A 19,117-nucleotide genomic window follows, 5' to 3' on the forward strand; every position below is an offset into this window, starting at 1 on the left:
AATTAGGCATCTATTAGAAGTTAATAGGATTTGGGCACATAAATCTCTTTGCCACACTTACATTCTTGCTTAAAGTTAAGCATGTGAGTAGTCTCGCTGAAGTCAACAGAACTGCTCTCATGCTTTAAGTTAAGGATATGTTTAGACACTCTGTTGGATCAGGACCAAAGTGCTCAGCATCTTGCAGGACAAAGCCATATAACAGCAGCCTTCACCAACAGTGCTGAAGATTTCATTAGTTTCTTCAGTGTGTCCAGGGTTTCTCAAAGATTTTTTTCATGTTGCCTTTTCTCAAGTTGTTAATCAAACTTCCACACTATACCCTATTAGATTTGACATCTTCTGGGCATCAATGGAAGATGGTAATACTGATGCTGTCATCATGGTAAAGGTATTGAAAGAGGCAGTGAGTATTTTTACAATTATGTTTGGGGTTTGAGAATTCTGCACTCTAGCAATAGGTCATAGAAATCCAAACACTCTGGAGAAAACTCCTGGAGATTGTACAAATGAAATGATAGTGACATTATTCTCGGGAAACTACATCTTTCATATTTCTAAAAACTTCTGGAAGGGGCATGAATAAACTGTTTGTTCATCTCCTGAGTTCTTAACTCCTTCCAAGGGTGTCATGAGGGTGAAGAACTTGGCTCCCTGTTGACTATGCTTCATAATATTATCACAGTGCCACCCCACCTAATTTTGGTGGGAAGCAGTGCATCAAAGGGGGCTTGCCTTTGGAAAGATGATGTTGCTGTGACATTGGCCCAACACAGTGGAAATGTGGTGGGTTGATATAAAGGGCAAGGGAGAAAAATGAGGCTTCTACACATATGCTCAGAAAGATCCCAGAGCCTATACAGGCCCTGCTGTGAAAAGCTAAACACAGAAGCAAACGAAAGACCATGTGTGCTATTAAGAAAACCCAGCAGTGGGTGAGTGTCCTGCACCCTTAAGCTAACTCTCTGCCAATATCCTGTAGTGTTTCTTCAACATTTAAAAAAAAAAATAAAAGAAAAAAAAGAATTAGTATGTATTAGCAAATACACTCTTACAAGACTGCTGTTGGGTTAAATTTGTGTTCTGTTCTCATCAACCCTGTTTATTCACTGGACTATTTTACTATGTTTAGCAGCTCCAATTAGATATTCCCACGAGCATTTTGAGGATTGTTGGATTTTAGCCATGGGTCACTTTAACATGCAAGAAACAAAGAAAAATTCATTAAAAACTACATTTGTACTCTATCCAGACAAGCAATACTCTTACATATACACTGAAAAATAACACAGCAAAACAATTCTGCACCAAATGTCCACATGCCTACCTACCTGTGTATAAAAATTCTACCCCAACTTCTTGTGAACTTATTGGTGCACAATAATATTGTATCATGTACTGTACTTTGCAAATATAGAAGACTTACATATTTGATTCCAGTGAGCTTTGTTCCAGGCCTCAAGTGCCAGTACATAATTTTATGCTAAACAATTCCTCAAAGTCCTTGTGTTCTTACCTGTCTCACCTAAAATCTATACCTATATGCATTAGGTGTACTTAAGGTACTTGTAAATATCCCTATAAAAATAAAATTATTAAAGTAGACTGAAATGTTTACAGTATCTACGCTTTTATTTGGGGAACCTGTGATGGAACTTCCAGACAAGCTGAAGAGACAATTCAGAAAACCCTTGATAACTTACTTTATTATATACAAGACATATAATATATCTGCTTGATCATGTAGAGTTGGGCACTCCTTCAGCTGTTCAACTAACTTCTCACAATCCAATTCACCATGATCATCTTTGGGCAAGTGCAAAACAGCTTCAGGATCCTGATCATCAAAGACAGAAGAGACGTTAAAAAAAAACCAACCAAACAAACAAAAAACAAACAAACCCACAAATCACCACCAAAAGCATGAAAGAATAAGTAGATGGATCACTAACTCATTAGCTCTGACTACTCACTGGGGAAGACATAATGCAAAGTAATGCAATTCCTTAATTGAAATTTAGATACACGATGCAGTTTGCATCAAGCTACAGTGGAGATGGTGATTAATCCCAGAAAATATAGCAGCTAGTATGGAACATTCCCTCTATGGTCACAAATACTTTTGGTCCACTGAGTCAGCAGAGATATTATAATGCGAGAAAGATTTTTGGCCAAAGAAACTAGACATTTTGTAACAGCAGGAAACAAACTATTCTCATCTCTCTCCTGTCATTTGTTATAAATCATATGTGCATGGGCACAGATTTAATAATTTTTTAAACTAACGAATTTAGTTGAAATCAAGTAAAAGCAGATTTCCCAACAAGTTCTGCTGGTTTCTTCAGCTGTACTTCTAAATGGTGCTTTGCAAGTGAAGATATTGCCATTAGAAATTTTCTAAACAATGTATACAACGAATTGGCAGCAAATTAGTTGAGGGAAAATTATGGTTAGATGAAAGTGATTCTTTTAATAAACTGTTGGGCGTTGCATGACTAATGCACTTGGGACCATATCCTTTTTTCATGTGCATAAGCTAATAGTGGCCTTTGAATAGAGAAATCCTGCCAGTGGTGGAATCCCATCCTTTTGGGTTATGAAACATTTTGCAGCTGACAATGCACTCTTATGACTGCAGTAGCCTCTGTTGGAGCTATATCTCCATCCTGGTGGGGTTTGGCTGGTAAAACTACATAGCCACCAGCCATGCACTGTCCTTTCACAAATCCCCCTCCTCACACACTGCTGTGAATTGAACTCCTTGGAGAACAGCTCAATGGTGGATGGGGAGTGCAGACCACACTAAGTTCCCAATATGCTGTCCCTCCATTGCTCTTGTCTCGCGGCCTATCATACCTATATGGCTATGGGGGGGGGGGGGGGGCAGGATTTGCCTCTAAAAGATAAGTACAAGTTATTTTACTGCGTTTTGCTAATGTTAAAGGAAGCATTTCATTCCATAACATACAGTTAACTATAATTTCCAAACAAAAACCCTTTTAACGGCCAAAAATTCACTCCAAATACAATCTTCCAGAACTTGCTGTATAACCATTCCACTAGCTCACCTTCACTTCAAGAGGATGTGGAGAATCAACGAGATTCAGAGATTTCCGGTGAGTGTTCAAAACTTTAGTTGGCAGAGACATAGAAACGCCTGAAAAGTAAAACAATCTAAAGTAATGTGCAAAGGAAATGCAACATCGGAAATGCAATGTAAAAGAATAATACTGAGTGAAAATGTTAGAAACATCTCTAGCAATCAGAATGCAAGAGCCATGCTGCCTGGGACATGGTACACGTGACTTATACACCAAGTTTCACTCTCAGGTTTTTATCTTATTTTCTTAATTAGAGACTGATCCAATGTGATTTATCATATGGTATTATCATATTTATGATATGGTAGAGCCCAAAGGCTCAAGCAAAGTCAGTGCCCCATTGTGCTAGATTCTTTACTAACACCAAGTAAAAGACAGTCTATGTGCCAAAGATCTTACAGTCTAATGATGAAATTTAGCACAATGCTTAAGTGTCTGATAAACCTTAAGCACAAGAATAGTCCAACTAAAGCAAGTAGCACAACTCAGGTGCTTAAAATTAAGGATGTGCTTTCCTTGATTGGGATCTAAAATGACAAAAGACAAGTGAAAACAAAGAGAGTGGGATAATAGAAGCAAAGTGATCAGGCAAACACAGGGTTAATTTCACATTGTTTTTATTATAGCCCCAGGACAGGCTATTTGTGAAGGATGGGGGATAAGGATAACAGGTTTGTACAATACTAATATATATTATTTATATAGGGCCTGATCCAAGGCCCAGTGGAGTCTTTCCATTAACTTCAACGGACACTGGATTTCCATATACATTATACGTCTATTTACAGATGGGTTTAGCTGGTAAATTATCTAATAGCCCTTCAATCTATCCATTATTGTTTATAATCCAGTCCTTTTTTCTATTTATTCTTGTAATTCTGGAATTTATGTACATCAACTGGCAATTTCTAGTGTTAAAGATGTTTCATTTCCCAATGTCCTTACTAAAAACAAAAGCATTCAGTCCATTTTAAAATATCACAAATGTAAGTAACCCCAATACAACCAATTACATTGTGGTATCCCACTTCCCATGTCTTTATCTGTCTTTTGTAATTGGAGGTTCCACTCAAAAACAGCACCTGCAAATATGAGTACAAAATAAATTGGTCTAGTTGCAACAGATTTCATATTGTCATTTGGATTAAATATTTAAGTTCTGTGGCATGTTAACAGCAGTTACCATGAAATTACATAGGACTGTGGGAGTAAGTCAGTGGCACTGCTATGGGTACCCGTATGGCCCCACAGCATGCCAACATTTTTATGGCTGACTTAGAACAACGCCTCCTCAGCTCTCGTCCCCTAATGCCCCTACTCTATTTGCACTACATTGATGACATCTTCATCATCTGGACCCATGGAAAAGAAGCCCTTGAGGAATTCCACCATGATTTCAACAATTTCCATCCCACCATCAACCTCAGCCTGGACCAGTCCACACAGGAGATCCACTTCCTGGACACTACAGTGCAAATAAGTGATGGTCACATAAACACCACCCTATACCGGAAACCTATTGACCTACATGCCTCCAGCTTCCATCCAGGATACATCACACAATCCATTGTCTACAGCCAAGCCCTAAGATACAACCGCATTTGCTCCAATCCCTCAGACAGAGACAAACACCAATACGATCTTTATCAAGCATTCTTAGAACTACAATATCCACCTGGGGAAGCGAGGAAACAGATTGACAGAGCGAGATGGGTACCCAGAAATCACCTACTACGGTATAGGCCCAACAAGGAAAATAACAGAACACCACTGGCCATCACATACAGCCCCCAGCTAAAACCTCTCCAGCATATCATCAACGATCTACAACCTATCCTGGAAAACGATCCCTCACTCTCCCAGACCTTGGGAGGCAGGCCAGTCCTCGCTTACAGACAGCCCCCCAACCTGAAGCAAATACTCACCAGGAACTACACAGCACACCACACCACTAACCCAGGAACCAATCCCTGTAGCAAACTTTGTTGCCTACTCTGTCCTCATATCTACTCTAGCGACACCATGAGAGGCTCATTCACCTGCACGTCTACTAATGTTATATTATATATATATGCGCCATTATGTGCCAGCAAAGCCCCTCTGCCATGTACATTGGCCAAACCAGATAGTCCCTACGTAAAAGAATAAATAGACACAAATCGGATATCAAGAATGGTAACATACAAAAGCCAGTAGGAGAACACTTCAATCTTCCTGGACATCTATATAAAATCTATAACAGATTTAAAAGTAGCTATACTTGAACAAAAAAACTTCAGAAACAGACTTCAAAGAGAAACAGCAGAACTAAAATTCATTTGCAAATTTAACACCATTAATTTGGGCTTGAACAGGGACTGGGAGTGGCTGGTTCATTACAAAAGCAGCTTTGCCTCTCCTGGAATTGACACCTCCTCATCTCTTATTGGGAGTGGACTACATCCACCCTGATCGAATTGGCCCTGTCAACACTGGTTCTCCACTTGTGAGGTAACTCCCTTTTCTTCATGTGTCAGTATATTTATACCTGCATCTGTAATTTTTACTCCATGCATCTGAAGAAGTGGGGTTTTTACTCACGAAAGCTTATGTCCAAATACATGTTAGTCTTTAAGGTACCATCGGACTCCTTGTTGTTTTTGTGGATACAGACTAACACAGCTACCCCCTGATACTTGTGGGAATAATGAAGCAATCATACTGAAAACTGAGTAACGCACTACTTTGTTACTTTTTAGCAACTGCAGTTTACTTGTGTCACCAATAGTCAAATTCTGTTATTTACAATTATCATATTTATCTTCCAGTAAGAATTAAAAATCAGAGAAAACATACATGGAACATCCAAACCCTTTGCCTTGGCCATTATTAACAGTATCTCTCGCATGGAGTGAACAGCACTGAACACATGAGGTTGATTAGCATTCTTTGAAGTTGGAGGCAGGTAGCACTTAAGCGCTGTGCTTTGCAGCATATCGTTTATATACTGGTCCAGCTCATCTGGACTATCTGGAGAGAGAGACAGATAGAAAAGGCTTATTAAAACAAGTGATTGCAAATATTTACATGTGCTTCCTTTTAGAGGCACAATTATCTTTTTTCCACTGAAAAATAACAAAGGCAAAAAAGACCAGAGACTACATAGTGAAGGGACACTTTCAACTTGATTTTTTTTTAATTGAACAAACTTGAAAAAAAAAAAAATCCTGTGTTTCTAATAGGTTTCTCCTTTTAAGTAGTATTTCCTGGATTTTTTCCTTAAAAACAAAAACAAAACAAAACACAAAATAAAAAAAAAAAAGCAGGGGAGGTAGTTCTCCAGCTGATGTTTAGAAGGGTCTTTTGGCTGGGCCACAGAGCAACACTACCACACATGTTCATCCATGCACCTAACTTCGCTGTCAGTTTTGCTGCTGCTATTACTGGTAAACACCCTCTTAAGAGGGCTGGGGAAGAACTTGCACATGAGCTCCCCTCCCAAAGAAATACACGAGTATTGTCACCATACTAGTGCCAGAGACACACAGCAACTGACCATCAACTGTCAAATGCACATAAAGTCAACAGTGAAAATAAAGATCTTTTTTCTCTCCTCTAAATTAGGTATTATAGTAAACTTAGGAGTTAATTATAACAGGACACACAATACTTCCAAGTTAAAGATTGTTACCTTTGTCACAGAAATCATCTGGATAGCCTTTTAATTCATATCCACTTTCAGGACTATCACAGCCATCATTAGAATCATCGAATAGCTTTCCGTCACAGTCTGGATCTAGGAAGCTCAGATGCGTATAGAAGGAGGTGGTAAGAAAATCTGACAGTTTGCCTAGCTTTACCCTGCAAACAGGAAAGCATGCAAGAAAGAATTAACATCTTTCCATTTTCATACTGGATTTTGTTTCGTTGGACAACCCTGGAAACCCCTTCAAAATCCACCCAGGTCCACTGTCGCATCCACATTTGGTAATTAGGCAATAACTGGTACCAGGAAAGAAAGAAAACAATAAATGTGCCCAGTAAATAATCACAGATCTGGTGGATGCTGTTGTAGCTATTATTATTTATTTGTAATATACTAGTTCCTAGAGGCCCAAATCAAGGTCACAGCCCCATTGTGCAAGGAGCTGTACCTACATATAGTAAGAGAGAGAATTTTATCTTTATGAAGCAGGAACTAATTCCCACAGAATGCCACTTGTTTAATGGAAAAGGATTCAGCACCACTGAGACCATGGGTACAGTCTCCTCTGACAAAAATTAAAAGCTGCAGGTAGGATGTAAAGCTGATTTAAGGCTCAAAGAGATGCCAATAGTTGGAAGTTTAGTAGAAAACTAGTGTGGAAATAGTAAACAAATAAGCATCATATAACATTATTTTTATTTACAACCTAATGGGAAGGGGGGGAGTGTACACACATATTCATACATACACCTATATAATGCACCTTTAATTTCAAAAATGCGATAATGAAGATTTTAATGAAGATCATTGGTTTTTATACCATGTTTCTGAAAACCCACAAATCCCCAACATCCAATATTGATGCTTAATTAAGATTTAATTTCAAGCCTTCTCAAAAGAATAATCTGTTAATAAAAATGATGGATGTTAGATCTGTAGGCCTGAGTTTTGCTAAGAACTTTACATTGCTGTTATTTGTAGATCCAAATAGTGACTAATTCCAATAAGAAAAGGAGTACTTGTGGCACCTTAGAGACTAACAAATTTATTAGAGCATAAGCTTTCGTGAGCTACAGCTCACTTCATCGGATGCATTTGGTGGAAAAAAAAAAAAAATTGCATCCGATGAAGTGAGCTGCAGCCCACGAAAGCCCATGCTCCAATAAACCTGCTAGTCTCTAAGGTGCCACAAGTACTCCTCCTCTCTTTGCGAATACAGACTAACACGGCTGCTACTCTGAAACCTAGCATATTCCCAGGGTGTCATGATTAAGGCTAAAAGAAAAGGAGTACTTGCGGCACCCCAGAGACCAACAAGCTCATTAGAGCATAAGCTTCCGTGAGCCACAGCTCACCTCATCGGATGCATTTGGTGGAAAAAACAGAGGAGAGATTTATATATACACACACACACACACACACACAGAGAACATGAAACAATGGGTTTATCATACACACTGTAAGGAGAAAGAAAAGGAGTACTTGTGGCACCTTAGAGACTAACAAATTTATTAGAGCATAAGCTTTCGTGAGCTACAGCTCAAGCAAGGTAGGAGTACTTGTGGCACCTTAGAGACTAGCAGGTTTATTGGAGCATGGGCTTTCGTGGGCTGCAGCTCACTTCATCGGATGCAATTTTTTTTTCCACCAAATGCATCCGATGAAGTGAGCTGTAGCTCACGAAAGCTTATGCTCTAATAAATTTGTTAGTCTCTAAGGTGCCACAAGTACTCCTTTTCTTTTTGCGAATACAGACTAACACGGCTGCTACTCTGAAAACTGTAAGGAGAGTGATCACTTAAGATAAGCCATCACCAGCAGCAGGGGGGGGAAAGGAGGAAAACCTTTCATGGTGACAAGCAAGGTAGGAGTACTTGTGGCACCTTAGAGACTAACAAATTTATTAGAGCATAAGCTTTCGTGAGCTACAGCTCACTTCATCGGATGCATTTGGTGGAAAAAAAAATTGCATCCGATGAAGTGAGCTGCAGCCCACGAAAGCCCATGCTCCAATAAACCTGCTAGTCTCTAAGGTGCCACAAGTACTCCTACCTTGCTTGTCACCATGAAAGGTTTTCCTCCTTTCCCCCCCCTGCTGCTGGTGATGGCTTATCTTAAGTGATCACTCTCCTTACAGTGTGTATAATAAACCCATTGTTTCATGTTCTCTGTGTGTGTGTGTATATATAAATCTCTCCTCTGTTTTTTCCACCAAATGCATCCGATGAGGTGAGCTGTGGCTCACGGAAGCTTATGCTCTAATGGGTTTGTTGGTCTCTGGGGTGCCGCAAGTACTCCTTTTCTTTTAGCCTTAATCATGACACCCTGGGAATATGCTAGGTTTCAGAGTAGCAGCCGTGTTAGTCTGTATTCGCAAAGAGAGGAGGAGTACTTGTGGCACCTTAGAGACTAGCAGGTTTATTGGAGCATGGGCTTTCGTGGGCTGCAGCTCACTTCATCGGATGCAATTTTTTTTTTCCACCAAATGCATCCGATGAAGTGAGCTGTAGCTCACGAAAGCTTATGCTCTAATAAATTTGTTAATCTCTAAGGTGCCACAAGTACTCCTTTTCTTTTTGCGAATACAGACTAACACGGCTGCTACTCTGAAACTAATTCCAATGTAACAATTCAGATTGAAATTCACCCCTATGGAAAGGGCTAGCACAAGGCCTATCAACCACTCAGATCTTCAAATGGGGGCGGGGGGGGTTAAATGGGACTTAATTCAAAGAAACAGTAGAATAATTGCTTTTGGACAGTGACATTACCTTGCCCCTCCAAAATACCCATCCTCTAATTTTCTTATGGTTGCAAGCACTGCTGGATCAATGTCAGAGCCATCATCAACTACAAAGAAACATGAAAGTTTTATTTAGTTTGGGAACAAATGCCTATTTAATATTTTAAATCACTTGACCACTTTAACATGATCAGTTTTCTTGTAAGTAACCAAAACAGTTTTGATTTTAAGATGGATATTGAGTCACTGATTAGGATTCCAATTGTGTTTATGCAGCTGTGTGCGACTGAGTCCTTAGCTGACCTGGGGACTAGTTTTAGTATTTAGGAACATTTTATTAAAGGATAAATACGGCCAGCAAGTAGACTGACTAGCTATCCTCTTCGATGAAAACTAGGCATAGGTTCAAGACAGAGGCCACATAAAGACAGTACACCACTCTAACTTATTCAAAAGCATTGATAACAAGTTTCAAATAGAATTTCTATTAAGTTCCTTAGACAGAAACAGGACAGGTACAGTGTGGAGATGCAAGGATAGAGAGGAGGGGTAAAAAACCCTTATAATTCCTTATAAATCATCATGTCACCATTCAAATATGGCACAAGCCTGAAGAAGTCAAAACATGTGTTCCTAACATTTAAAATTCAGAGAAAATTATGATAGACATGCAATCTTCCTGTTCTCAAATTCACCCTCCTACTCCTCCACAATAATCATCTATGCCTGGGATAGTCTCAGAGACACAATCAAATTTACTGAGCATGGTGTGGGTGATGGGAAAAGCGAGGGTTGGTCTTCCAGTCATCCTCCAGCAAGAGGTGAGGTAAGCCAGCTCTGTTTTGAGCATCTCCACAATCATCCGATTGTCTAGAGCCAGGTAGAAGTGGTGCTGATCAGTAAACTGGAGAGCAGAAAACATATACGTTAAGTCTTTACCAGTGCTTGTATTCTTTCAGTTTTCTTTTTTCATTTTCATTCCTTAAGTCATTTATAAAAGCCCTACAGACATTGCTAGGTTGAAAAGGAAACAGCTCTAATTAACCTGGCCTTGCATGATACTATAATGAAAATTTACTAGCCCAAGTATAAAATCTATTATCCTATCCTTTACCATACAGACTGGTGATAATGAAAGAAATGATATTTCATTTGTCCACGAAAAAGAAATTATAAGTAGAGCCCTGCAAATCCGCGGTTATCCCTTTATATCTGCGGATGCGATTATCCACAGACCATTTCTGCAAATCGCAGATGGATGCAGATCCAAATTTTATATCCTCTCAGGACTCTCATTATGAGCTCTGGGGCAAGTACAATTTTCCAGGGATGAATTACAGCAATCTATAATAAGGCTGTACTTAGAAGATTGAATTACAGCAAATCTATAATAAGGCTGTACTTAGAAGTGTGGAATATTTTATTACATGGACAAAAAGGACCATTTATTCTAAAATACAAGATTTTTCTTGCAAACATATATTCAAAAGGACTTTTAAGAGAAAACAGAGAGAATAGATTTCCTTTCTGTAGCACTGTAGCTGGCCATGGTGAGGATATAATGCACAGATCAGATTCCATGCTCCTGGAGGTTTATAATTTTTGACATGATAAACTGGAACTACACTTTCAACTGAAGTAATTAGTAGAAAGATTTATTAAGTGATCAGCTCTTCAGATAAACTATTTCTCTCTCTCTCTTTTTTTTTTTTTAAGCAGCCAGAATTGTGGTGAGGGCAGTGATTTTGTACTATTAATCTTGTGTGCTCTTCACTGGATCATAAGCCTGTAGGAGCTGGGCTCTCGGACACAGAAAGGGCTGTATCAGCATTACTATTTGGCTGCCATCCAACTTCTATAAAAGAGCAAAGTACAGCTGCTTTATCAGTCCTGCTGGACCTAGAGTGGAGTCACAAAGAGAATCACTAGACATTAGGTCCAAGGAAGTTTTCCTATTGGTTTAACATGCTCACCTGCGGGGTAAAAGTAAATATTTGATTTCGTATCATGTACAGTTTGGATGTTCCAAGCACACCAATATGTCGGTAAGGCCGGCCACTCAGGTTCATGTTCTTGTTTCGGCCTGTAAAAATAAAAAAGATCTAATTTAATATTTCCTTTTATTCTCCAAGTATCTACACGTATTTAAATCCTATTACAGTAACTTCTCACTTAATGTTGTAGTTATATTCCTGAAAAATGCGACTTTAAGTGAAACAATGTTAAGTGAATCCAATTTCCCCATAAGAATTAATGTAAATAGAGGGGTTAGGTTCCAGGGAATTTTTTTTTTTTTGCCAGACAAAAGACTATATATATATATTTCCCAGGGAATGCCTTACAGCTAAATGATGAACTAGCAATTGGCTGAGCCCTCAAGGGTTAACTCATCGTTAAATGTAGCCTCACAATCTACAAGGCAGCAGGAATGGAGGGAGGGGAGACAGCATGGCAGACAGAGAGACATAGTGTGTGTGTTTCACATTTCCCCTTTAAGTACGCTGACCCACTCTTAAGTACACTGCCTTGTTAAGTTAATCAGCAAGCTGAGACCACAGCTGCTGCCAGGAAGCTCCCTCCGTCCTGAGCCCTGTCGTGTGTACCCCTGCTCTATGGAAATGGGGTAAGTGGGGTGCAGGAGCAAGAGGGAGGGGGACACCCTGACATTAGCCCTCTTCCCCCACCCACACAGCAAGCAGGAGGTTCTGGAGAGCAGCTCCAAGGCAGAGGGCAGGAGCAGCACATGGCAGTGAGGGGAGGGACAGCTGAACTGCTTGCAATTGATAGCCTGCTGGGTGGCTGCTGCACAGGGAACTGAGGGGAGCGGGGAGCTGATGGGGGGGGGCTGCCGGTCCACCCTGGTTCCAAGCCCCCACCACCACCTAGCTTCAACAGGCTGCTCTTCTTGCAAGCAGTGGACAAAGCAGGCGGCTGCCAAACAACATTATAAGAGAGCATTGCACAACTTTAAACGAGCATGTTCCCTAATTGATCAGCAACAAAACAACGTTAACCAGGACGACTTTAAGTGAGGAGTTACTGTACATAATTTTCTGTTAAATGTGAACATCAAATCTTAGGGACACCTGTTATGTACAATAAACAGAATTAGAGAATATCTCCACCTGCTGTGGTGTTAGCACCAATCTTAAAAGTTTTCTATGCACCCACTATCATAGGATCTGATCCTATAACACCACAATTCTGATTTTTTAGGAGCCTGATTCAAAGACCGTCTAAAATCAGTGGAAAGTCTTCCATGGACTTCAGTGGGCTTTGGATCAGCCCCTATAAGACCTCAGGGCTAAATTTTCAAAAGTACTCAGCATCCAACAGCTCCCACTAAATACATGAACTGAGCTCTGAAATTTGGCTCTCAATAGATTACTGCACTTGCAGTATTTCACTGTAAAGCATTTGAAGCTCTAGAATTTAAAAAAAAAGGTGATGGATCCATGAGAAGATAAGAATGTTATAGCACATGCAAATGTGACACTGATGTTCTTGGTGTCAACTATGTTTTCCTTTTTCAAATTATTTCTGCGTAACAATTCTTTGCACTAAAAATTCTGTATTTACAAAAAACAAAGAAATCAGTCACATTCCACTGAGGAAGTTATACAGATGTACACATGGAGGAGAAGATGCCTCAATTTCTTTTAAAATCTGAGCAAAAAGGAATACAAGCCCTAAAAAGAGTACAAGAAAGACAGATCAAACAAGAATTCAGCTGATCCAGTAAAGCTATGAAGCTCTAGCTGCATTCCAAGCTGATGCTGGTTAGCCAAATGTTCACAGGGATAAAATGCCACAGATTTCTACAGGAAAAAAACAAAAGATATACATGAACAAAAACTGATTTGTCAGCAAGTCAAATAAATCCATCTACAGTGAATGACAGGCAGCACTCCAAACGAAATGAGGTATGTTCACAAAAAATGGAGAAAACCTCATGCCGTATCAAACATCACAGGTAGCTGGCAATCCCTGTCTTTATTATAACAATTTTAATTCTTCTCCTCTGAATTCAACCACTGAACTGAAGAGACCCCTCCCCCTCACAGCTGTGCCCTCTGCCCTTCCAGTACCGCACATAGCACATTTTTCTTGGGCTGGGTCAGACAAATACAACCAAAGCACATCTGTCATCTTTAGAAAAAAGCAAATCCCAGCTACTCTGAGCTTGACCCTGCAAGGTTCTCTCTGAAGCCATGAGAGTTGCAAGTGCTCAGAGAGTTGCAAGTGCTCAGAGAGTTGCAAGTGCAGGATTAAGCCCTTAAATTCTGCCTTGGGAAAAAATACTGTTTGTACTGTCCTCTAGATTACACTGAGGAGGACTCCACCCACTTCAATCATTCTACAGAAGCCTTATGTCACCTAAAAAGTTTTCCAGTTTCAACTGATCTACCTGCTAGACAATTAAATACATTCTTGAGAAAGAAATAAAAATTATTAAATCCACTGGGCCAGATTCACTTCAGGAGTCCAACTCATGCAAGCATCTGGGTGTGAGGCCCCTAGCAGCAGAAAGACCACCAGGGGGAGCAGTGACACAAGCCACCCACAACCGCTACCTAGCATTCGAGCCCCAGCTCAGCCCAATAGACCCACCCCACCCTCCAGCTGGAATGAATCCCTATTCTGGCACAGTGGTCCCATGAGTGCAGAGGGATACATATAGCCACTCTTCCCTTCATCTGGCCCACCATGTGCAGTGACATCAGGGAGGGTATTATTCTTCATTCTAGCCAAGGGACTAAGCTGAAGTCCCTTTTGTATCTTTAAACTCTTTGAACTCTGCAGCAGGCAAACATAACCCTCACGCGTTTCCCAAACTGCGCCCATGATGGGAGGGATCGCCACTGCAGAATGAACCAGCTAGTTCTGAACTCAGATCTTCAAATCCTCGGGAGGGAAGGGAGCTGGAAGGAGGGATCACCAGGAGGCCAGAACCATCTTCACAGAGCTCTCAACATGCAGCTCTCAGATAACCTGGCTCCGCTAGAGGGGATCCTCAACTGTCATGTCCCCCTGGTCTAAGGGCTCCCATGAAAGGGGATTCTGGAGAGCAAATTCAGCTGAATTACATTTTTCATTTTGGCTTTCCCAAAGATCATGGGGTTGGAATGATGCATGTCTCATTAAACCCATTACAGACTTGACCTTCCTTTCCCTGCAGACCCCATACCCAGAGTGAGCTCTCTACAAGTCAGGAAGGAGTCGATGGTGCCAAAATAGTACGCGATTCCCCTTCTGCTGAGCGGGAGGTAGATCACATCACAGAGGGAAAATAATCTACAATTGCTGACAAAGCAGTCGTTGTTGTTGTTGTTTTGTTTTAACAACAACAACATTGCTTCAATTTAGCCTACTCAACTGCCTGCAGATAGAGATGAGAATTAATTTTATCCCTCCCTGCCTTTTTTTTTTTCCTCCTAAGCAGTGTGGGTGATTTCTTCATGTAAAATATATACTTTACAAGATTTATTTAAATCTCTGCTCAAGGCCCAACATCTTGAGACGAGCATCTGAATTTTGGGTTGTTTATCTGGGCCACTTAACAGCACCTGAGGTTTCCTCACAAACTACCTATAAGCCAGATTCCCAATGGGAATACCGAAAGGGTGGAACTGAATACTGCCTACTGTGAATTTCCCTGCCTGTGATGGAGAGGATTTGCCATTCATGATCCACTCTCATACTGGATTTAACATTGAAAAATAATGTCCATGACGATACCAAGCAAATCTGTGAGCGGTTTGAATCAGGTGAAATATGTGTTTGTGTATATGTATTATGCTTTACAAAGCCCCCAGTCTCCTCTGGAAGGGAGTGTCAAAGGAGCCCAAGGTTGAAGTTCAAGGAGACTTAGATGCATAATTTCAGGCTCTTTCCAAAAACCCAGGCTGTGTCTAGAATTAGCCTCTGCAGAGAGCCACCTTCTGACAGTCTGTGAAACTCCACTGGAACAGAGCATACAGAAACTACTACGTTGGCCACCAGCTCACAAAGCGAACATATTCTTCTAATAGATCCCTTACCTGAGGCATCAATTCATATTAGTATATTCATTACTAGTTTTTACTTTACTTTACTTGTTGCATGCATGTGGTGTATATTTCACCACCACATGCACGCAACAAATAAAAAGTTAAAATGATTCTGGAAGCAAACAAATAAAAAGAAACAAGGAGTCCAGTGCCTGAAAAAGTGGGATTTTTTTACCCACAAAAGCTTTATGCCCAAATAAATCTGTTAGTCTTTAAGGTGCCAACGGACTCTGTTGTTTTTGTGGATACAGACTAACGCAGCTACCCCCTGATAAATAAAGAGAGAGAAATGGGGGCAGGGAAAGTGGAAAAGAAAAAGAAATTAGGTTTCACAACCACTGCCATATGAGTCTAAATTCCAGCACCTACCAAGTTTGGCATAAAGGTGACTCAGGATACGTGCCGGCTGCACTCGGATTGGATAGATGTCTGCAATGCTCTGAACACTGATTCCATGGTGTCTCAAGAGTTCCTTAATTTCATTTGATTCTGCCAAGACAGTTACTGTAGAACAGAAAAGAATAGCTGAATTATTTTAACCAGAATCATTCTTGACATCACCCATCATAACTATTTACCCACAATGTGGGTGTCTAAAAATGCTAAAGGCCGTAGTCTTTCTTGATTTGACAACCCCAGTTATACCACTAGGGGTGCAAGAATGTGCAGAACAGCATTTGGCATTTCATTTTCCCAGATTTTCTCAGCTTCCCTCCTCCCCATAAGATGTCACTGTAAGACACTGTAGTAAGCCAATTTATCTGTGTCAGTGAGATACAGAGGCTATGAATGCTATTTATTATATCTATAGATCAGAGCCCTGTTGTGATAGGTGCTGTACAATTACAGAGGAAGACCCTACCCCAAGGAATTTACAATCTAAGGCCCTGATCTTACAAAATGCTCTGCGTGGGGTTTTGCCAATATGGGTCAGTTTGCTGAGTCGGGATCTAACAATCTAGTACAGACTTGCTAGTTAATACTATTGCATTCATGAATATTGACAAAAAGTTAATTTTAAATTTGCAACCATGAATATCTGTACTGAAAGTGAACACTATAAAGTTTCCTCTAAAGGAACAGAAACAGTCCCAGAAAGAGATACCATCACCAATAAGAGAACACTCCTCCCCTAAGGTGCCAGTTTGGATGTGCATGCAGGATCTGTGCAACAATCCCATAGATAGTTCTGGGGGAGAGCTAGAGCTGTAAACCACAGGCTCTGTGGTATTTGCCGAGATAAACTGGACAGATGGCAGCTAGGGTCACAAATGGCTGGGAGGAAGGAGGGATGAAGGCTGCTCCTAACAATCCAGGCTCCTGACTGCTTCTCAAGGCTGCACAGATGGGCCGTGGAAGAGCTTTTATCCCTTGATCATTGTCACACTGCTGCCAGGTATCTGCTACATTCTCCTAATCTCACCTTTCTGGCTGCTACTCCCACTGAGGAAAGGAGCAGGTTCCTGGCAGTGGTACTGGGGATGCTCAGGGGATAAAGTCTCTGTCCCTGCCTCTCCTGGACATACTTAAGTAGTGGCTGTAAGCCTGGCCTGTCAGCAGCAGCAGCCTGCCTGCCTTCTACTAGCTAGTTCATCCACAACATCCAATAAGTGACTGGGTTTGGGGATTCCCCCATTAGGAAGTCATTAGGATGGTCCTAAGCTCTCCTGCCCCCACCACACTTGGTTCCTTAGGGGAAACGCACAGAGCTTCACATATGTCACAGTGACTGGCACGCTGTCTTCTCAGCTTCCTGTCAGATCTGCCCTCGTCATCATCCCAGAGCATGCCCAGACCTGTCTTTTCCCCAGGAAGTGGATGCAGGGGCTGGGAATCTGGCAAATTCAATCTTAAACTGCTAACGAAAGAGCTTTAAAAACAGTAATAAATTGCAGTAAGTGCCTCCTCATGAAAAAAGCAAGCATGATAAAAAAAACCCACTCTCTCAGTTTCTCTGTCTCAGATATCATTCACCAGGGTATCCACATGCCATGCACCAAGTAAGAAACATTGAGTATGCCCAGCAGTGTAGCACTGCATAGTGACCTGCCCCTCCTCCTTCACTTCACTAGTCGGAGCTTTTTTATTTATTTATTTTTAATTCTGCCGTTCTTTCTTGAGGGGGTATAACCACCCTTTAGCCCATTTTTTGCCACAATGTATCAAAAATGAAATCACTCGCCTTGCACCACCACATCAGGTTTAAAAGCAGTTGAAAATCTCCTATTTAAGGGATCAATTTCTCCAGGAGCTAGAAACCCCTGTGATAAAACAGAAAAAAAAAAAAAAAAAAGAACCCAAGTAAGGTGCCTTTAACATCCAGTCCAGTTATAGGGGATCCTCATGCTAATCATCAAACTTCCACAAATGTAACATAAAACATCGCTGTCCCCTATTTTACTCTGCAGTATTTTCAGTAAAAACTTTAGTTCTAATTTTAAAAAAATACTGCAGGAAAGGTGTTTATTGTCAGGACTGAAGTCAACCCGTGTGCCCATCTTTCACATGATAGAGTGGGAGCACCTGCACATTATTTGGTTGCTTCCGTCGTTTTTTGACACCAGAAAGTTAACTCTTTACTGAATCAGTCATTATTGGGCTCAGTCAAGGACTAATACACGGTGAATCTCGGAAGACTGGAGGTTCAGTACTGTTTGGATAAGCACTTGAAATGCCTATCTAAACTTATGGAAGGATCTATCCTGCCTCACGCACACCAGAGTAGTGTCTAGCTCCTTCCTTGTGACCAACCCCTTTCCTATGATCCCTCTCAAGCTCTTGACTTTCCTCATATCTCTAAGACTGGTGGCAGAGCCCAGCAACAGTTGAGGCCAGTGCACTGTTTGGTCCTGCTGCCTGGCCCTTTCCACTTTCACAGCAGTCTGGGAGCCTGCCCATTAGTCTGAGCCCAGAATGCCTTGCAATGTTCTCTGCAAAGGAAAACCAAGAGTGTACAATGTGGGTAGTTCACAAGAGGCATGCATACATGGAGACTACACAATGGTTTAACCGACACACTCTTTGTATCCACTGAAGAAACCCAGATAACAAATCTCTTGCTCCACAAGTTGAAAATTTCCTTTCAATGATGAAATTTCATGTAGCATATAAAAACAAGATATGCTTGGGTTTGCAAAGATACCTTTTGCTTCACTCTAAGAAAATGTAAGGTAAGATATGGACTGAAATGAAGTTAGCTGTAAGTCAAAGAGAACAAACACTTTGAAACTAATTTAAGTTGGATAGAGAAACTGACAAACACCACTTCTACCGACTCATAGATATGATTCTGCCACAAAATACACTGCATCCAGTTGACACTGAATGAGAGCAGGCTGGACTGGGCAGTACTCAGAATTCAGTGCATCTCAAGATGAACCGAAACATTAACTCGCTGGTTTTACAGATAAATTACCTCTGCTAATAGGGAACTGAGGATATATAAAGACTGGCCCCACAGATGAGGCAACTTTCCACCTGGGACACGATCCACTGAGTGAGGATTTTCATACTCCTCATCCACCTGCCAACAAACATA

At 40.8% G+C, this 19,117-nt stretch overlaps 1 protein-coding gene across 13 annotated transcripts in view; it reads right to left on the reverse strand.

The window, feature by feature from the left end:
* PHKA2 (phosphorylase kinase regulatory subunit alpha 2) overlaps window positions 1-19,117 on the reverse strand; it is a 69,860-nt gene that overhangs the window by 25,622 nt on the left and 25,121 nt on the right. For all 13 annotated transcript variants that reach the window (XM_043504535.1, XM_038418513.2, XM_038418969.2 and 10 more), the window contains exons 13-22: window positions 18,995-19,102; window positions 17,762-17,840; window positions 15,949-16,083; window positions 11,503-11,612; window positions 10,289-10,433; window positions 9,558-9,636; window positions 6,772-6,941; window positions 5,937-6,110; window positions 3,069-3,157; window positions 1,704-1,837 (exon numbers count right to left, since the gene is read on the reverse strand). In XM_043504535.1, the coding sequence (XP_043360470.1) occupies window positions 1,704-1,837; window positions 3,069-3,157; window positions 5,937-6,110; window positions 6,772-6,941; window positions 9,558-9,636; window positions 10,289-10,433; window positions 11,503-11,612; window positions 15,949-16,083; window positions 17,762-17,840; window positions 18,995-19,102 (1,223 nt within the window). The remainder of the gene's footprint in view (window positions 1-1,703; window positions 1,838-3,068; window positions 3,158-5,936; window positions 6,111-6,771; window positions 6,942-9,557; window positions 9,637-10,288; window positions 10,434-11,502; window positions 11,613-15,948; window positions 16,084-17,761; window positions 17,841-18,994; window positions 19,103-19,117) is intronic.

Source organism: Dermochelys coriacea, chromosome 1 (assembly GCF_009764565.3).
Source record: "Dermochelys coriacea isolate rDerCor1 chromosome 1, rDerCor1.pri.v4, whole genome shotgun sequence".
Taxonomy (NCBI): Eukaryota; Metazoa; Chordata; order Testudines; family Dermochelyidae; genus Dermochelys; species Dermochelys coriacea.